Source organism: Phaethon aethereus (genome assembly GCF_964289735.1).
Source record: "Phaethon aethereus genome assembly, chromosome: 21".
Lineage (NCBI taxonomy): Eukaryota > Metazoa > Chordata > Aves > Phaethontiformes > Phaethontidae > Phaethon > Phaethon aethereus.
The window spans coordinates 5370150-5392042 of record NC_138597.1 but is presented as its reverse complement, the minus strand read 5'-3'; the positions used below and the strand labels follow the sequence as shown (position 1 = coordinate 5392042).

The 21893-nt window shown below is 42.9% G+C and overlaps 1 protein-coding gene across 1 annotated transcript in view; it reads right to left on the bottom strand.

The window, feature by feature from the left end:
• Window positions 1-21893, bottom strand: part of RERE (arginine-glutamic acid dipeptide repeats) — a gene marked incomplete at its 3' end in the record, with an annotated part of 176956 nt that overhangs the window by 33520 nt on the left and 121543 nt on the right. The window contains exon 10 of the mRNA XM_082009482.1: window positions 18813-18893. Within this exon, the coding sequence (XP_081865608.1) occupies window positions 18813-18893 (81 nt within the window). The remainder of the gene's footprint in view (window positions 1-18812; window positions 18894-21893) is intronic.

Here is a 21893-nt window from a genome sequence, read left to right as displayed (position 1 = left end):
CACAGCAGTGACAGCCATCTCGGCTCTTAAAGGCATCTGCTGCTTCAAACAATTCATCACCTCAAGTTATTCAACAGCAACATTATTACCTCACAACAACCTTTCTGCTCCGCTTAACTCTTCTTCATCTGTTTGCCCAGTTTTTGAGTCGGTAGCATCCTGTTCTACCAATCACAAACCCCGTTATCTCGCAGGCTTAGGAAAATTCAAAGAAACAAAAAGCCATGGGCTCAAGATGCGAGCTCCCTTCTGATTACAAATACGTTCAATTACCCAACCAGCTGACACAACTCAGGCAGACATCTTGCAATAACAGGGATTTGAGACATTACACAACTCTGGAAAAGAAACGCTGTGACACATGAAGGACAGACCACAAACGCTACGTTCACAGTTAAAAATCACTTTACTCTGCTGGATCTAGCCACATACATTATAAGCACAAGGGTATGTTTTGAGCGCCTCATGTATCATTTTGTAAATAATTCTAGCTCTCATATTTTTTCCCCTCATTAAACTAAGCACAGCAACACTGATAAGATGCATCATTTATTCTTGGTCCATCCTTGCAGGTATTGTTTGTAAGGTAACCGAATAATTTCTCTGTTTATTTGTACATTTCTAGTGCTGAGGCCTCACTTGTGAAATCACCATCTGGGATTCAGCCCATTCCTATACGGACGCAGGGACAATAAGGATTCCCCAGGTCTAAACACTGCTGTTATTGGCTGCTACCAAGGACAAGAAGTGGCATCTTCAGATGGGAGTAAAAAAAAAGCACCAAATTAAGACAAATACAGATGTTTTCACAAATGGTACTAATGATAAAAACAAGAGGGAAAATGCAGAAAATGATGCACCAAAAAAAATGGAATCACAGGAATTTTTCTGTAACAGTGTTTTTAACAACAGTACTACCATCTCTTTAAAACGTTTCATGAATCTTTCACACACAAACACACACAAGAGGCCCAGCAAATACCTGACATTCAACGCAGGCACGTAAGTCTTTTTACATCGCTTATTTTATACCATGTAAAAACAACATCAGCAGCTCCATGTCCGAGAACACCAAGCTGTAAGCAGCAGGGCAACCACCACACATTCATGTCTCCGAAGCAGGAAAGGGACTTTGAATAGGTAAGATATGCAATTCTTCACTTCCGACTCACCGGTTCAAATCCAGTCTGAAGCATCAGTGACATAAAAGCTGAACAGCTGGCAGCATTCCCAAGCAGCAAATATGCATCTTGGGGGGGATCAGAATATCTGAAGAAGTCAAGGAGTCTAAATCCACTCCTAGCCTTCTGTATGGAAGACACACAAAACACTGCAAGAGAAAAGCAATGAGCAGCTCATCTGGACTTTGTGTAAATCCTAACACTGAGCTGCTTCAGCTTCCTGAATTGGCCTCTCCTCAGAGTCATACAAGAGGAGAGCAACGCCGCAAAACTCCAGACTTCTGTGAAATGGGTAAACTCTGACCTAAAGTTGAAGCTGGAGAAATACTAAAGCATTAAAAAAAGAGTAGGAGATGAGAGCGCAGCAAAGAAACACCCTTTGCAAATTCCACACTCTTCAGAAAAACCTATCTTTACAAAAGAAAGCATACAAATATGCAGATTCAAACATACACATAACCCATTAATCCTGTTAGCTGACTGTCCAAAGCTCCTTATTAAGTCAAACATCAGAAGTAGGCCATGTTAAGAACTGCTATTCCTCCCAGTTCCCTTACCTCCCCCCTCCTTCTTGGCCATCCTCTCCTCTGCAGAAACTCTACAAACCCTGAAACTATTGATCTTCCCTGTCAACACAAACCAGGTACAACCGCGCACCCAGTCCCACCCAGCCAACCGCACCTCTTCTTCCAATACGCCCGTTCTAGTCCTCCTCCCTTTTAGCAGCTTCACTCACCACCTGAAACAAAATACTTACAAAACGCACCAGCTAAGAAGCCCGCCGCGAAAGGCTGAGGCGGCAGGAACGGCTTGCGTTCAACATTTGTGGAGCAGCAGCAGGGCATCTGCTGCAAGGCTACGGCGAAAATGCTTCTGTCAACTCAGCCATCTTGTCTGGAAAATTATAAACCCTGGAGGGATGTTTGCTGTTAAAGTTTCAAGCGCTCGCAAAGCAGCTTTCTGACTAATGCAAGTGACACAGAATAACGCCGCTGTTATAAATATAATGTAATGTTTTAACAGCCGTTCTCGAGGATTTCTATTTCGCAAGGACCCATGCAACAATTTCCAATTGTCACGGTATGGAAATATGCATTATGCAAGGTTTGATAAATGTAAAATAAAAAAGTAACATCGACATGTGAAAAGAAAAAAACCTAAGTATTTCTTTCACGTCAAATGGACATAGCTTGGTAGATCTCACTTGTTTGTTAAATACAGAATAATTTCACAAAAAGAAAACGTATCTTTATACTAAGCATTTCTCCTGCGGTTGGCACTACTGGTTAAACACATTACCATCGTGCTCTACATTCAAAGTTTCAAGATGTTGTCAGTCGGACCGTATCTGTCTGTGCACATCATCAATCAATCCTTTTTCCCCTTCCCCATTACCATAACAGGCTTTTTATTTTTTTTAATAGAATGCCAAAGTTTTAGAGTACCACTTATTTCACCAGGCGATATTTTTTCTTAAAGACATTTTTAACTTCAACAGCAACACCGCAAGTAATTATCTGAAACAAGGTAGAATTGCTTAAAAGGAAAGGATGGGAGAAACACGGCATAAGACTCTCATAGAACATGCCCGAGAAAAAAAACACACACCAACAACTGCCATGTAGCCCTGAAATAATTGGCTCCATACTTTCAACATTAAAAGCAGCCCCTTTCAAGATAAAAGGAACTAGGCTTCCCATAGTGCATTAGTGTATAATCTCCAAAAGGCTGACGTTAAACGCACATTTGAAAACTAGCCTTCAGGAACAGTCATGCTGTCACAAGGCTGTTATACCCTTTGTGTTTGAAAACTCTGCCTGAATGCAAGCCTGCAGTTTTACTAGACTTAGGCAATCGATTTGGCATGATGGGGCTTTTGTGTGTGTTTTGACTTTTGTAGTTTGGGTTGGTTTGTTGGGATTTTTGTTTGTTTAAAACAATGCTACATTCTCGTATCGTTTTTGTTCCTTCCAATCATCTTTCACAGCTTCTGTCTCCCAAGGAAAGTGAACCAAAGAATGACGGGGGCATACCAATAATATAACGGATCAGATCAAAGCATAGCCCTGTTACCCTAGAAATGGGTTAACTTTTTCCAATAAAATTACACTGCTTCTGTACAAATGTGGTAGTCAAGTTTCCTATGTGAACACGCTAATAGTGAGACTACATCACATAAGGAAATTAATTGCAATTTTAATGCTACAATAGATACCTATGCATATTACTGCTTTCCACTGTAGAATGAACACTCACTGGTGTTATCACCTTAAAACCAAAATCAAGAGCAACTTGAAACATGTGCTTTCCTCCCATCCCGTCATTAACTAGATGACTGCATTGTACCCTAGGAGATTTGCTTGTTAACATTAATCCAGTTTTCAAACGGCAGGCAACTATATTATCAGATGCTTGACTACCACTGGCTATAACCGTCCTTCCTGGCAGCCCGGGTGGGTAGTCGAGGGAGAAAAGAGTGAGGCTTTCAGTAACGTCGTGTTAGCTTCAAACAGCTGGGTAACAGGGAGGAGGGAAACTGTTAGTATTATGTTTTTTCAGGATTATGTTGATCAGTAACAAGTCTGTTAGTCATTTTGGCTGCCACACACGCTGTACTCCTTGGAATAAATTCAAATAAAAGGTTAAGAAGTCCAGATAAGATTTACAGTTAAAAATCCCTGTGTTAGTTTCCAAGCCTGTGATAATTCTCCATACAGGAAGAGTTCAAAAGACAGTCAACCCGGGGAAAAAAGTTAACCATGAGTTGTAGTAAAGAAGGTAACAGGTCAGCAGAGCATATTGTGTCACTTGTGTAGCATGGAAAAGCTATACAGTCTAACTATCAAACTTAACTACTTTCCTACTAAATTGACTCGTGGTTCTTACCCAAGAGGAACAATCTGGCTAACAAGACTTGAATTGTGGAAAGGATAACAAACCAGATTGCTTCCTGAATTAGGATATTCTCCAAGCACTATAGTTATGGATGTGTGCATATTTTAATTTACTGTGAATGAAAATATTTAACACACCAAAAGAATTACATCCAACAACGTAGGAAAACACCAATTTCCTTTTGGCCTTAGATAAAGGCGCTAACTTCAGAAAAAGAACAGTTATTTACTGTGCAAATACACAGAATTCTACGAACATTTGAATTTTTAAATAGATTAAACATGTGGGACAAGGTGAAAGCATCACAAGATACAGCCATTTACCTGTGTCCTTTTTTGGTATCTATTTTAGCTGAGTACCCGTTCTATACTCAGTGCTCTGGCAATTACAAACAAAGCAAAAACCCAAAAAACCAACAAAACCTAACAAACCCACAACTAACACAAATTATTTCCTTACAGTCAGTCATAGCACACAATTACCTTGAGCAGAGAAACATCCAGCAGCAACAGCTCAACTAGACATAAATTCCCACAGCAGCCTTGAAAATTCAAACTTACAAAGAAGTAGTTGAAGTGGTAAAAAGTATGTAAGCGAATATCACACAACTCTGAACACAAACAGTCAGTTCTTAGAGTGGTTGTGTGTGTTTACTTTGGTTATTTTTTTTATGTTTAAAACCACGAAGGCCTCCTTAACTTGCATTTCCCTACTCAGAAGAAAGCTGCTGCTAACCCGAGGAGCAGGCACTCCTTCCTCCCTTTAGAAAAGACTCGAGAGACACAAGGCAGCAAGACAGGTTTTCTATTACTCATGTTTCCCTAATCCATCAAACACACGCTACTGCAAAGCGGTCTCATAATTGAAACCATTCTAATTGTCAAATATCTGAACAAAGCTTTTTCTGTGGTTCACTAGCCATTTTCTACTGCGGTTTGGTTACTCACTAGGCTTAGAAAAATTTGCAGCAACATGACCCCAGACACCCAGGAGGGCCAGTACAGGTGCACAGCCGGCAACCTCCTCGCACCAAGGTACGCAAGCTCACAGCGTTCAGAAGGTACCGCTTCACAGAATTCCGCAGAAATGCTTCAGAGCTATAAGCCTCCTACAAAAGGGCTTTTAACCTATTCAAGGATTTAACTAATGGGCGCACACTGTTTCTGTTCAGAAAAGATGCAGGTACCTGCAACTTCTGTTTTCAGCGTCTGCATCTCAGAGGTACACATCCCATGGCTAACAGATCCCCTGTGGAGTAAGAACGCAGAGCTGCCAGGAACCCAGCAGCCTTCAAGCAAGCAACGTCAACGTTAATTATTACAGAGACAAGGCAAAATAATACAGCGGCAACAAAGCTTTGGCAGCATCTAACTTACTTTTCTGCTGCCCTTCAAAAACACTTCTAACGAAATAAAATGGAAATCCCCACTATACACTGCCGATCAAGGTGGCCTTGGGAGGATGGGGAGAAGAGGAATAAAAGCAGATGGATGATCTTAGGAAACTGCCTGGTACCCAACAGACCAGCTCCTCCCCAGCCCTGTCCGTCCTTCTACCTGCTAACAACCAGTCCAAATGGACAGATCTAAGTGAAGCCTCGGGGCAAACCACGTCTATCAGTGTCTATCCACCAGGTTTCCACCGGCTAGGTTTTCCCCCTGTGTGGCTCAACCTGCAAAGCTTCAACTACAGACATTAACCCAATTAAAGAAACGACCTCTTCTCATTAGCCTTCCTTTCACCACTACAGTATTACGGCTTCAATGAAGTGGCGAAAGCAGGAGGTTGACTAGCAGAGCGTTTGGCCAGTAAGTCACACAATGGACTCTTTTCAGCACTGAAGGAGAGAGGATGTACTCCTGGTGAGAGACTGAAGCAAGAATAGCCAAAAAATCAGTAGCCCAAAGAACTTCTTACTCCTAAGAAGTCCCTGCTCTTCGGGGGGGCGGGGGGTGTTGGTTTGGTTTGGGTTCATTGTTGTTTGCTCCCCGCCTCATTTTAACATGACCTTTACGGAACGACAAACCAAGACCGAACAGTGCACCGGAAAGGCTGTTGATCTACAGCCTGCAGGATTCCATCCACATTTTAAGCTCGGAGATGACAACTAAAGCAATCAAACTTAACATGAAACTCAGCTTTAAAAACATCCCATCTCTTTTCTACCAAAGTTCACTTGAAAAGGTCAAAGTGAAGCATCAGTAATTCAAAAAAAACCCTGAAAACTTAGCACTGGTTTGGCACAAACATAAATATATAAAACTATTCATACAAATTTGTTACATACTACTTAACTGCTAGAGCAATGAACTTCTACAGTTGCAATTTTTAAATGCTGACAGCATGTTGTTGGGTTTGGGGGTTTTTTGGGTTTGGTTTGGTTTTTGGAGTCGTGACTGGAGATTGTGCGAACACTGGATAAGGACTATAAAAGAGTGATTGGATGAGGTGGGAAAATGGTAAGGCAGTTTTCACTTAAACACTTAACAATCCCATTGATTTGTCTTCGGCGGCACTATTAATATGCTCCAAGGAAAAATATTCAGAAGATCAGAGTGGGGCAAGTGGGGTCATTCGTAACAACCACAAACAGCAGCTTACAACCTCTATTTGTCTCTCTACAGTAGCTACACAGCTATTAAATAAAACATTCTAATAGCATATGCATTATTTCCAAATAAATTTTGGACAGCTATGGGTTAAAACTCTCTGGTTGTTCAAACCTAACAAGACTTTAGCTTTCTCCTTTTCATCCTTTATGTGAAAATAATTTGAATCATTTTTGAAAGGCTTACAAGTTTAAGAAACATACAGATTTCTCTGAAACACATTACTCGCCTTACAAGAATAAAAGTAAGAGAGCGGGAGGAGAGCTTTATGCCCACACTGAGCAGAGAAGCTCTTACACTCACAACAAAAGAATGTTCTCCTCCTAAAGCCAGGAAACAACAACAAAAATCTATCACATCAAATGGCGCAGAATAAGAATGAGCTAAAATTGTTAAATCAATACAACTTTAACGCAGCATTGAAGGTGGAAGGCCTTTGTCCATGTCACTTCGTAACAAGGTGAAAGTCCAGCTATACAACCCACAGAGTTATTCTACATACTGGATCTGATTTAACAGTGGGAATTAGGATAAATGCATTTTTCTATATGCTCTTTAAACATCCAGAGTGTGCAAGGTTTAGAGGGCATATTTTTCATCACATCTGAACCTGCGAGGTATGAAATTCTGCAGAACAAAACCAGGGTCCAAACCAAAACCACCTATTTCAGTAAAGTACATTCTTCCAGTATCTAAGCCGTTATACACTGCAGCTGTATTACTCTAATGCAATGAAAGGAAGCCTACACAGAAAGCATAGTCTGTGCAACATAAAAATTGCAGAGAGGTCAGTCAAGCTCTAGTGAAGCACAACAACCACACGGGAAGACGACTTCCCAGGAAAATAAAACTTACTACACAAACTAGCAAGTATACCATCACTGATGAGGTCATGCCGCCTACATGACACAACCTCTCCCACACAGACAAGCAACAAATGCGTCTTCGGGGCTTTTACAAAGGCAAAACCCTCTTCCCCTGATCTTGTGCTGCTAAATAGAAAGGACAAAACCAAGTAATGCAGTTAGCATTGCACAACTGTCTAAATTCACTCTTAACCCTAAAGACCTAAAAGAAACTTCAGGTATGGGAAAGTAACAGATGGGAAGTAATAGTGGTAGAGCTGCAGGGACAAGCGAAGGCGAAAGAAAAGGGTTGCTTTTATAGTTTAATGGCATTTCTTTTGTTTGGTTGGGTTTTGCTTGTTTGTTTGTTGGGAAGGCGGCATGATTTATTTCTCCAGGTCCCTCTCATTGCAATTCAGGTAATGAAAGACTTGAGCTTTGGCAAAGATCACCTCCCTTAGCTGTACAAAACAAAACAAAAAAACCCTGAAATTAAGCTTACCGGAAACAAAGCTAATCAAACTTGAACAGTAACAAAGAGCAACAGAAACATGTTCACTGTATCACATCTTCCTTGCTGGCCAAGAGCCCGGAGTTTTCATTACATTTTTTTTCTTCCCGGCCGCCCCGTTTCACAATAGCATTAACAAGCCCTGGCCCAGGACGCGTAGCTTTACAGACCGTGTTTGTAGGAGGTCAGCTTTTCTTAAGGCCAAAAACCCAGCATGTGGAAAGTGTTAAGTCTTTCATGTAGTAGAGGAGGTTCTTAAAACTACTACTGTGCAACTCAAAAATCTTGGAGCTTCACAGATCATTAGAGGTTTGTGAACCACAGAGAAGGGCAGAGTTGGCAAAATAAATCAAGAGTTCCTGTGGGATGTCCTAGTGCTTTACACAACACCAGGCACTAGGCACAAAGCAGGCTCAGAATTAAACAACAGGGAGGACTTCTCAAATTGCATGAGGAAAGAGCTGTTTTATAACCTGGAATGTACTCTCCCTTTCTTTAAAGGTTAGCGTCTGGAGGCATCGTACAAAATAACTCGGTTTGTGTCAGGGGCGTTGGGAGGAAGGGGAAAGGGAGCAGGGAAAGCATGTCTGGAGGAGGGGAAGGAGAGGAGTCAGCTCCACTGTTCCACCCAGCAAGAACAATCTCTTTCTCTACTGCAATAAAGTACTTATCAGCACCATTTTAATGCCAGATTTCTTACTGCTCTGCAGGAGTTTGGTATCATAAACCCCCCCCAATACTTCCTGCTCATTTTCTATATACCAGACGGCCAGAGGCAATAAGGCTTCCCAACCATCAGGACTGTCAGCAGTTTTGATTTTGTCAGTAATCTCGTACCACTTTGCCTGTTTCTTAGGACTCCGTGCAGCAGTTACTTAGGAAACCACCTCTTTCGTTTACTTCTCCCCAAAAGAGAAAGTTTCTAAGTTCACGTTTACAAAGAAAGGGGGAATTGAAAAGTTTAACCTCGAAAGATCCAAATCGGACAGAAACACACCCGTCAACAGTCTAAGATTTTTTTAAAAATAAGGGACGTAAAATACAAAAGGTTTTCTGTGGAACCGGCTGTCATTACTCAACGTTTGATGTGGCACTACATGCACCTTCTTAACTAGGCTAAAAGCGAGCAGTGAAGCGGCGTGTTGAACGCGCGACAACGCGGGAGGCACGGTCAGCAGCGGGAGCCCCTCGTACTCCAAGCAAAACGCACAAACAGCACAAATGGTGGACCCCAAGCGGGCCAGATACTTGGTACGCACAAGCATGAAGGGGAAACCCAAAGCCCAAGCGTTTCACGTGGCTCACAGCTTCATTATCTTCGTTTTCCGCATACCAGAAGACACTGACGTGCCTGAAAATGCATTCTACCTCTTGGCAGGGAAAGGAATCCCCCACTATAAATCCCTTATCATACACACGTACCGAGAGCCACGGTTCAGATTTGCAGCCCTCCTCCCACCAGCTGAACACCCTGCAGAACAGGCCTCCTCCCGCGCGCTGTTGTGATAAAAGCAGTAGAAGCTGACCCAAAAGAACACCACCGTCACCTGTAGTCATTAGCATTTTTATATCCTGAGAATTTGAATTCTATCATACTACTAAGCATTTTTCTTTCGAAAGAAAACAAAAGCAAATGTAGCAGATTTCAGCCCGTGATGTTGAATGTTTCTGAAAGTACAAGGCTTGCGGAGCCGGTTACATCCACAAACTGCCTCGGCCTCCCCTGCGGCACAGCCCCTTTAAACAAAAGCCACTATTCTTAACTCCCCATTCTCTGTTTATTCCACAATCTGTGTAATTCCTGGGAGTTTTCCCTGGCAAGAAAAAAAAAAACAACAAACAAACAACAACCCCCCCCAACAGTAATCAAGCATTGCTTCTTTTTTACAGCTGGTTTGAAACAAAAATGACAAAATGAGCGCATCTGTCTACTGAAGTTGTTATTGTCTTGTTCTCACAGTACAGTTATAGCAGCACATTACAGGATATTTAGGACTGAATAATGTATTTGGGGGCTAATTCTACGCCAAAAGAACACTGTAGATGCCGTTCTTACGGTGCCATCTGGGGCAGGAAGCAGCGATTAAGGCCAATGATCTGGTGTGTAAGAAGAAAGTTAATTTCATGCTCAGTGTGGCAGGCAAGATGCATTAGAAGTATACTTTACTCTCTGCCAACAGTCCATTTTTCTTCCCCCGGTGCACAATCTTTTGCCCCCAAATGGTTTGCTCTATTGAACCCCTCACGACCTGGACAACAGTGTTATGACTGTCTGTGTTAAGGAACTGAAAACTGCTTTGCACTACTAAGCACTCCAGATCACCCCGACTCCCCTGTAACGTGACTCTCTCAACAGGCCAAAGCTGTTTATATTTATTTACTTCTTGAACTTGAAAATTCAAAGAAAACTGCTGCAATAGCTTTTGAAATTGTAATCTCTGTCTCTCACACACCATGAAATGGCACCACTTGGGACAACGCCTAGATAACACCCTCAGTTATGGCAGCTACAATCTAGCTGCCCCTGCTCCATTTTTTCCCCTTAATAGTACATTTGTAATTAATCTTCATTATCCCTGACTACGATACGAAAGCAGTGCGGGTGCCGAGGAGGAGAGAAATCAAGCAGCAAGACAGAATGCTTGTTCCCCAAATGTCAGCAAGCCACCAGTCCGGCGAACGTTGTCTGTGAGCAGTCTGCGCTGGCTTCTAGTGGGTAACTGAGGATAAAATTTGGCCCAAATACACAAACACAAATTCAAAAGTCCAATTACATATAGGCCATAAACATCGAGTTTAAACACAGAAGTTGAACTAGCCGCAAAAACTGCTTGAGTTTCACTGCTGTTTTTTAGGATCTCAGACTGGAGCTATTGCCATGAAACTCACCACTTGCCAATCAAACCACTTGTCTCCCCATCTCCATCCTTTTCGAAAAACCCTTTTAAAAAAGAATTCCTTTGTTTGCTCCATACAGCAATTTTAAAAATTAGCATTCCCACTGCACTGGTAAGAAAGAGGGGTTCCAAAATGACTTGCATTGGTTGGCCCCTTTGGTCCCGTCCCATTCCCCCCCAAACAGATGATACCGTTTTAGAACGCCACGACTTTTTCTCTTTGCCTTTCTGAAAGCCATCTGCAAGTTTTAAAGCGTATCTTCGGTCACAGGAAACAAACAACATGCAGGGTTTGGTACACGGCATCCGTGGGAAAGAATCTTGCCAGGATAGGACACTCAACCATGAAAATAAACTGCACAAATTCTCGAATAGATACCTATTTTATGGACCTTAGGATTGATGTCTGAGTATTTGATACAATTTGACAACTGCCACAGAGGAATAAAAGCTAATATCTTTTATCACAGGGAAAGCAAAATACAGAATAAAAAGCATACAGCTCTTGATGAACAAAAAACATTTTAACCAGTCACACATACCCTTCAGCATGGATGCAAAAAAGAGAATTCACAATAAGAAAATAAAGAAAACTCCTTGTGATGGTGAATTATAAACAGAGGTAAGGAAAAGGCAGTGTAGCAGAACTATGAGGAGTCACAGAAGCATCGTGTTCTCTCAGTTGTTGAGGAATATCGTATCAATTTCCCAAATAATCTTGGCTTAGATCATCAGCTACATACCTTTCACTACAAAGCAGAAATTGTCCATTTTGGCGCTCTGACAGAACTCAATGCAATTGCCTAATGGCCCTCTTTTGTTTGCAACAATATTTTACCCCTACCTACCTCTAAACCTTCAGAGAAAAATAAAAAATGGGTTTCAATCTTGTAACATAAAACAATTAAAAAAAACCCTCCAGAGTGCAAAGTTGATTTATTACCCGTGCTAAATGCAATTCTAGAGTCCAGTTGGCACAGTGAATAACCCTTTTGGTTTTATGCTCTTCACCTACGAAGGTTTCTTAGTAAGAAACTCAAATACGCAGCCCAGTTTTTGAGCTGATGACACTGTAAATTACCTTTACAATACAGAAGGAAAATAACACAATGGAAAATTTATTCTCTTAAGAGAAAGCTTAAGAGATTTAAAACAAAACCAAGGCACATTAGGTACTTTCTTTTGTTTCACTCGCTTCAGCTGAAGTCGAGACACACAGGTATGCAAAAGGGCGTTTTGGCATTTGGAAGATGTAACCATAGTTATTCATCAGATGACCACAGACTAGTGGCACTGGGCCCTGAAAGTGAACAGTCAGTGTAAAAAGGCAGTTCACAGAGCAAGGATTTAAGAGCAATATGTACCTTCAGGATACATTAGGTCGAAAGAAGAAACTCGGGAAACTGAAACAAAAGGCACACGTGTGGTATATATATAAACCATGAAGCTGGAACGGTGGCCCAGGCTTGTCCAGTGAAGTACACAGTCGGCAGCTCTACTCACCTGTAAGACCTGAAATCAGTTTTAGAGAGGAAGACGACATGGTGTATACTAGAGTTAAACCTTTATGTCTCTTTAAAGACCTTTCCAAGCCTTCTGTTTTATTATCCAATAAAACGACGACATTTGCAATAGGTTTAACAACTAAACTTTTAAAAACAAGCCAAATCACAGTGAACACATATACTGAACATCCCTTACAGATGATCTGGTCTTTGTAAACAGCTTTCAGCTCAGTGCCACTTAAATTTAGGAATACCTCCATCTGAGCTCAGCTCCTATGAGCTCAGCATTTCATTAAATCCTTTGGCTTACTTATTCTGCTCCTGGTGAGAAGCGTGAACTGAGTTACTGTATGCCTCCTCGGTACGCTGCTTTACCTTAAAGCCAAACGTATTAATTTAGCGTTCTCCCTCAATCAGCTAAAATAGTCACACTCAAAAAAAACCAAAAACCAAAAAAAAAACCACAAAACAAAACAAAACAACCCCCCCAAAAAGCCACCACAAAAACGCAACATGTTCCCTACAGAAGAGTTTGTTATGCAAATAAATCCGTGGTTTCACTTACACAGGAAAAGCAACTAACTGATGCCTCTGCCCATTTTTCAAAATGGACTGAAGCCCAGTAGGATATCTGCTATGACTAACGAAAAAAGTCTTAGGCTATTATTTTTAAAACGTGAAGCCTATAGTCCCTGTTTTAACAAGAACAAAACCCTCCAACTGTAATATCCATGCAATGGAAGCACTAGCAGCAGTGAGCAGAGATGAAATGAAAAGAAGCAGTGGCTGTTTATGTTGGCAGTCGCTTCAAACTCTAATGGAAAATTTCAGCTCTGACTGCATCCAGGCTAGAACAAGTTATTAAGGAAAAAGGTTCAGCTTTCAAACAGAAAAGGCTTACATAGCTTGCCCCTTTCCGAACAACTCCTGCAGCAAAAGACAAGTCAGGAAATAATATGCCTTAACTATACAATGTATTAATATCCTATCATTAGGGGAATATACCATCAAATAAAATGTTATTTTCTTTTGGAAAGAAGAACAGTGATAATGCCATGCCACAGACACAAACTCAGCTATTGGTACAAATAAGTTATATCACTAAACGCAAATATTAAAAAGCTGATGTAGGGCAAACTAATCACTTTATACTAATGGACCAAAATATACTCACCTAATTATCCCCCTCTCTTGATCAAAGGAAAACTGCTATTTGAACGATTATATCAAGGGAAAATCTTTACCTTTCGTATGCTCATGAGAATTTTGAACAAATATTAAGGCTGTTGGTTTGCATGAATAGTATACAGTTTACCCCCAGAAAAGACAAACACCTTGCCAGCCTGCACATATGGTAACTGCAGCGACCTTTCCGCTACTACACATCTACACCGTATTTAAGAGCTACTCAGGAAGCCAGTATTGGATATTATGTAACACAAGATTGAGCATTAATGAGGCAAGAATAAAACTGTTTATCTAAACAGCAATCTAAAATTGAACAGAAGTTTATGCTGGAAAAGCTCACACTGCACTCATTCGGTCTCCTAACACGAGCAGAGCACAGCTTATTTAGTCTCCGAGATAACTCCCAACAGCATTTAACGTGGAGAGAAAGATTTTACTCTCAGAAGAGAGACTGTATTTCCTGAAGAAGAAAGTGATGCGTATTTAGTTCTTATGCACATGAATACAGCACGGTTGCAGGTATTTTGATCTAAGGAAAACAGCTGTTATTCATGACTTCTGTTTACGCTGTGTTTTAAAGCTAAATACCGAAGCATCCACCCAGAGGCAAGACCTTTTGACTGCACTCTGTCATCTCTCGCTAAGCAGCCAAACCAAAAATCACACACGCCAAAGATACCTATGGACTCAACAGGGAAATTCAAAACAAAATTAGACCAAAGTCTGCATGCCTCCACAAAGATTCACTGTCCTCTTTTTTGACTTCTCACTAAGCAAGCAGCTCCACAAGGCTCGCTAAGGAGCTTCAGCCTGCCAGAAAAAAGACAAGCAATTAGACCATGGTCGCAATCACAGTACCATAAACCTTCCCTGAAGAACGCACTAGGAGTCACTCGAGAACCTCAAAACATTCAGATAGGTGTCACCCCCTGTTTTAAGAATAGGTAGAAGCGATCGAAAGTACTTGGGCCTATTCCCATGAAAGACACAGTGCTTCCAAAACCTCAATTCAACTGCAGTAGGACACGGCTATCTAATGATACAACATGGTGTTATTCTTAAACCTATGTACGGCCACCAAAGGGACTATCACGTACATCCCCCTCCATTTCTAGTGGCTAACGAACCGGCATAAGAAGTTTGAGTTCCGCCGCTCGGACAACGCATCTGACACAAAGCTGGCTGCAGGAACTCCAGCCAGAGGAGGGGGAAAAAAAAAAAAAAAAGTTTCTTCTGGGACCACGGCCCTAAATAGTTCAGGCGAACTGAAACTGCACCCTAACTGAAGCTTACAGAAGTGTTCCTGCATGACCAGCACAAGGGTGGGCTGAGTGGAACAGGACCCAGCTCTAAATCTGAGCAAGCTGACACCACAACTTGGCATCCTCCTCCTGCTGCTCGGACTGGACATGACTGCCCTGCGCAAGCTCACGTTCATCCCACGCTTCTATTTGCTTTTGCATGTCACTAGCACAGAGTTAAGCTGTTTACAAGAACACAGTAAGTCAAGCCCCGACCTTCTTGGCATTTAAGTAAATTTATCTCAGGCCTATCCCAATGCTGGTGCTTCTAAAACTCTCAAATTCAGTAGCTCAAAGAATTCAGAGCAGGAGCATTTTGAATACTTTGAAAGTCCCATATTATCACAAAGTTTTAGGAAATTATCCCAAAACAAGCGGGGAGCGAGAGTGTGTGTGTATAAATCATGTTTAAAGCCAAATCAGATACTTAAGAAAACTTGTTGCCAGCTGTGTACCTTGAAGTCTCACAACATATGGATTTAAACAAAAGTTATTAATGAAAACTGTTATGTCACATAGGTGCCTCCAAAATTTATTTCTCGGCTTACCATGTAGAAGAAGCAAAAGTGCTGCTAAGCATGAACCAAATGAGAGCACGATACTTCACCAACCGTGCCATTCAACTACAGCTGCAACTAAGAGAAAATCATTCAGGAGGAAGGGGAAGGGAAGAAAAAGACGTGGGAGAAGAGATGATACACTGAAGACAGAGTTCAAAGGAAACCCATGGAAGTTTCAGAAGTTTGTATTTAATATAAATATATTTATGGATTTTTTTTATATATATATAAAATGTATGCTATTTCAGCATTCCCACTTCAGCAGAGGGCATGCTCAGCTAAGATTTTAGTTCCTGTGTCTTGCTTATAAAAGCTCGAAGAGGACGCTGCAGCTGTTTACACTCATGCCCCCGGGAGCCCCCTCGGACATACACTTTGAAATGATCCGAAAATTTCAAATAAACTGGAAGAGTGAAGACCTAAATGAACATACAGCTTTGATATGCAGTAAATATTTTCTTTCATAAAGGTTTTTTTTTTTTCTTCGCTGGTTACCATTTAGAGGAAGCAGTTAAAAAAAAAGTTGAAAAACTATGTTAAACTAGTTGAAGCTCACATTGACAAATACAGGGTTTTCTTAAAAGATATGGTACATTAACTGTAGAGAGGAAAGAAAGCAAAGGCACAACCCAAATAGGACATTCCTTAACATGCTTGTGAAAGCTTAGTACAGTGTGGCCTAATTCTCATCTCTCACCATGGGCACTTTACGTCTCCCAACATTACAGAAGAAATACAACGTCATATTCACTTCTGTATTCTGATTTCCTGTACAGTAGCATCAGCTTGATTTAATATAAAGTAGGCCTAGTCTCTACAATAATTTTGTATTTCTGTGGTACTACTCATCTTCCACTATTGCAATCTTCCAGCTGCAGGGCTTAAGGCCTTAAGGTTCTTCCCCTGTGAAAGCAGCATAAATGTAGGTGCCTAGAAAAGGCACGTATTATACAAGAAGCACGACAATAAAAAGATTTAACTTTAAGTGGGTTTTGCAGAGAGGCAAAAACCCTGGCTCCCTTCCCCACAGGCTTCAGTGACTAGTAAGGTAAACTCTAATAAATTAGAAACGTGCAGGATGTATTGACCTATAGCCTGGCTTCCATCTAGAGCAAGTCACTTCACAAACGCCCCTGGCTAATTTTCAAGTAGCTTTTGCAGAACTTGGGAGTTGCCGTAGTGCTTCTGTGTCCATACGAGAATTTTTAGAGTTTCACCTCATGTTAATATGGTGGCTAAACAGGAAAATAAGGCCTTTTTTCTAGTGTTTCTGGAATTGCTAGAGGGTTACTTGACACTGCGACAGAAAAATGGCAGGCAAAGTATCCGAAATTATTCTGCTGATGAAAAATACAGACAAATTAATTCCACAGCCTTCTAATTTACATTATTCATTATTCCACTTTAAGGAGGAAAAGCAAAACTGGATGGTCCAATATTATTTACTGTAGTCTCCATTCTGCATGCCTTACTATAGCAAAACTGCTGTAAATTTTTACTGAAAACGATCGGGGATTAAAACAAAGCAGAAGTGAGACCTGTGGGCAAAAATAGGAAACAGAGATTAAACAATCTGTTGTAGGTCAAAGGTTATTTGCAGATCAGTTACCACCAGGGGCTAAAAAAGCCTGCTCAAAGCCATCAACACACTGCTTCCCCGTTGCTCAAACTTAGTATTTAGTCCTCTCTATACTTCTATTACTAGAAGTAATGAAACAAAATAAAGTTTCACACCACTTGCAAACTTGCAAAACTTTTACAAAAAGCCTTAGGCCTGATACCCAGGTTCAAACGTAGAAGTCAAGCAGTACAAACAGGGTCAGACACCTGCCCCCAACTCTCAATTCTTTAGATATTCTTTCCCTTTCTCCTACAAACTCTATCACAAAGAGACAGTTTGTATTTAAAGGCATATTTCATAGCTGCTGTGATGCAAACTTGAGAAGAGTACTTTCACCTCCCAGTAACTTTACCATCGGCAGAATTCATTTCTAAAGTAAACACCATTTTGTTCTCAATACATTGCTAGGAGACATTCAAAAGAAAAGAGGAAAGGCCTGCTTAAGCTGACTATGTGCTGGATTTGTTAGATGTTGCTAAGAAGCACAGTATTTCAGCGTTCCTTCTAAGCTGCCGTCTTTCCAGCACTGGGCCTTCACACCTCAAGATCCAACAGAATACTAAAGCAAAGTCTACCTCCACTTGAGCAGCAATTAAGTTTTCCCATGACTCCCAGTAGAATCAGCGAACACATACACCAACTGAGGCACTCCAGGAATCGTTCCACCTTCCCCCTTTCTATTTGACTTATGCGGTGTTACTATTTACCAACGAAGACCGTGATACCACAGCACCGCCTCACAGAAACATCTCAGAAGAGAATGGAAACGTCCTACAGTAAGTGATAGGTATTAAAATATTTTTACAGTAACATTCTTCCCCTCTGAACATCCAAATTCCACACGCACAAAGTCTAAACAACCGGTTATGCTTTAGAATAAATATTTTCCAGGTCACTAACACGCTGCTAGAAAACAGTCTAACTCAATTTTCATTGAGTTATCCCACTTCTAAATTCAGAACAAATATGAAAACAGCTCTCCAAAACCACCCCCCCAATGACACCTGCAGAATAGAAACCGAAGCTTCTAGAGAAGCTTGGCAATTAGGACTAATGGAAAAGTAACTACATTCCCAAGGCTTCCCAAACCCTCTTGCCTTTGAAGAAGTCAACCACTCCTCCCTGTCCATCTTCCTTGGAAGCGCTTGCCAGGGCTTTCAGGAGAATGACAGTTATGTAAGCTTTATGAAGTTCAGTGGAGTAGTAAGCCGCAGATAATTGAGAAACTGAAGTTACACGCTTGCTGTCCACATGTTTAAGGAACATGAAGAGTTAAATACAACAACCGAGCTCTGCAGGTCGTAGGAGCAGCCGGCACATACCTCAATCTTCCAGATTCAATTAGATTTTGTTTTGTTTTAGGCTTTAATTACCCGCTGCCATTTGAGCCCAACTGGGTGACATAAATGTATTATCCCATCATAATGTCAGAATTTAAAATTAGATTTGGCCTCCATAAATACACTTCATCCAATCTCAGTGACTCCGTCCAGCAATGACGACTATTTTATATAACATCTTTCATACACCAAGACCTAAAAACTGCACTAAAAATTACAGCCGCCTTTTCTGGCTGTGGATTTCTCCTCCATTTATCTGAAGAGAATTCAGTTCAGGATGAAAAGGAAAGAGTTTTGTAAGATCAAACACTGAAGCAGCAAGAGAAAAAGCAAATTACATAAAGTCCAAATGTACTTACAGTCTCCTTATTCGGAAGCAACTCCTTTCGGATCCTGAAGAAGTTCTTGCCGTACTGCCTCAACCCCTTAATGAAACGTTTCTGTGATAAAAGATAACAGAAATAGTATGTCAGCAGAAAGAGAAAAAAAAAATCTTGCTAATCAGCACAACAGAAAAGCAATGTTCTTAGCTTGAAGACCGTCGATAGAAGAAAACGTATACCTACACAGCAACTGAAAACGGAGGAAAAAAGGCTTTAGAAAGATACCGAAAAATTCAAACTACCTTCTCTTCTACGTCAAACTTCCAACATTTGAAGCTTAAAAAAAGTCAGTACCACAGTCAGTTCTTTTCCCAAACGACCGAAGTATTCTGCTGCACGTCTCCTCTGAAGTCTATTTTTCCACTAAGAAGCAGCAGGCGAAGGAAAATACGCAACGCTGATTTTCAGGGGAGAAAAGTGGCTCTCCAGAGAAGGTGTCGCAGGGGTTAACGAGTCCTCGCAGACGCCAACCCTCCGGATTCACCCTTCCCAATTTTCCGAGGAATACCAGCGAAGGGCTTCCCGAGAGAGCCCTCCACCAGGCGACAGCGGAGCCGCCGCGGCCGCTCCCCCTCCGCGGCTCGCCGCGGTCCGCGGCCGCTCGCCACGCCGAGACACTTCCTCCTCTCGCCCTGCCGCCGGGGCCGGGGCCGCGGCCGCGCACGGCGGGGCCGGGCGGGACGCGGCGGTGCAGGCGCAGGTAGGGAGCGCGGCGGGGCCGCCCCGCGCCCGCGGCGATGGCGGGCGGCTGGGCTGCGGCGCGGCAGCGAGGCGCGCGGAGCGGGGCCGCGCCGAGCCGAGCCGAGGAGCCGAGCGGCGCGCAGGGCCGGGCGGGCGGGAGGCGGCGGCCGCGGCCGCCCAGCATGTGATCGCGGCGGGGCTGGGCGGCGCGGCACCCGCGGGGCGCGCCGCAAAAGGCGGCCTGGATCGCCGGGCCCCCCCGGGCCCCGCGCGGCGGGGCCCTCGCCCCCCGGGAAGCCCCGCCAGACAAGCCGCCGGATTCACGCCCGCCGGGCCCCGGGGGCTGCGTCTCTCTCCCCCGCCAGCTGCTGTACCTCATCTGCCGCACCCCCCCGCTGCCCTTCTTCACCCGCCGGCCCCCGTCAGCTGCCCCTTGCGCTCGTCTTCCCCCTCCGCGCTACCTCCCCTCGCGCGGCAACTCTTCAGCCTCGGGCTGCAAGCGTCGCTCGCTCCCCTCCTCCTCCTCCTCCTCCTCCTCCCCCCTCTCCGGGGCCAGCACCTTCGTCTGGCGACTGTGCTGCAGCTCGGGGACCAGTCTCGCCGACACCCCCACAGCCCCCCGCCATGAACGAAGACTGAAGGCAGAGCGCCTCTTTTGGGAAGGGGCAGGTCCGCGGACCCGGTTTCCCTGCCCGTAGCAGGCGTACAGGTATGGACATGAGCAAATACCAAATTGTGCCTGCAAAAAAGATGAGAGGTGGTGAGTATACGGGCCCTTAGATTCTGGAGGAGGGAGATGAGAATTAAATAATTCCCTAAAAAGAAACATAGCTTAAGGTGGCCTAATGCATTTTGGACCACAGCTTCTTGCACCTCTCTGCTTGAAGGAGGTGGGCAGGCGATTAGAGGCTGCCATATTGTGAAGTGACTAAGGAATCCCAGAAAGGGTAATTCACCACTAAAATAGTGCGCTGTACACCTCAAGCTCCCACCACAACGCCGAATACGAGCGAGCCGTCTCTTTGGAACCTCATGCATATTACTTTGCAGAGATGCTCCCACAGGGATCTATCCTTACCTAACCCGGACCCTCAAAACCAGCAGGACTGCTAGGCTTCGCCAACAACATGCCTGGGGGCTCGGAGACAGGAGTTAACCACCAGTTGTATACGCTTTGAGACTACAGTCCCTTCCAGTGTATGATTTGCTCCTTTTAAACCTGTGAACAGAGCGCTCCGGAGGCTTAAGCGACAGGGGTGCTTGGGCTCCTGAACAAGGGCAATTTCACTAATAGCAGGGCACCAGGCCCCTGTTCACAGGCAGAAGTCACACAAGTATCTACAGAGCGAGATATTAAGCCTGCCTACGATGTGTAACTGGTCACTAACGCACTTACTTCTCACTTTTTACCGTGTGAATGAACAAGGAATTTTCATTACACTGAGGGGGAGGACCACCACTCCCTGGCACCATATGCATACCGCTGCCATTTCGTCCTCCTGGGCAAGAAATGATGGCAGCAGCAGCAAGGCAAACAAACATGCCCTTGTTCCACTCCCAACATCCCAAAGAGCAGTAGAATTCCTGTCTGCAGCTTATCACAAAGAATGAAAATCAACTAAACCAAGAAACATTTAAAAAACAGGCAATCCAAAGGGAACTCAGATTCTCAACGATGCAGCTCAGTTCCTGGCTTTGACATCACTGCCTTGTGGACTGGATCAGAGGTGCGATGCTTATGCAGCATCAGTTAACAGAGCATATATAGGAAAACGTGACATAAAAGCCTGTAGAGGAATAAGAAGAAACCAGAGCTGGAACACTCCAACCGTGGATGAAAAAGCACAGGGAAATTCGAGACAGCACTCTGGTCCACTGCATAAAATGAAAAGCCCCGATTCCTTATTCCTCATTTTGCCAAAGACTTACTATGGCATATCTGAATTCTCAGGGAACCATTTTCTTTATTTTTTTAAGATTCCTTTTAACCAAACTATTTTACGTTTGATTCAACTCTGTATTAAAAAAAACTATGACAAACTGTTTTCCTTTGAACTCATGAGATGTCAAAAGTCCTTACTGGGAATGTAAGCCGAGCATATAGTCTATCTGAGTAACAGAGGGAGCTTGAAATGCTGTTCCAAATATGAATGAAGTCACAATCCTCCTGGCATTCTGAAATTTTGTCCAATTATGCTGTCACCTTTATCTGTGTCATACAGAATCATCACTAGGCCATTGAGGCAGTGCAAGACACCCAGCTATGAAATAGTTGTGTGACTCTATTGAAAGGCAAGAGAGCGCCACTTCTTAATACACAAAGAACAACAAAGCACACAAAAAGTAGTTTCAGAAACTTAGACAGAAATTTTAAAG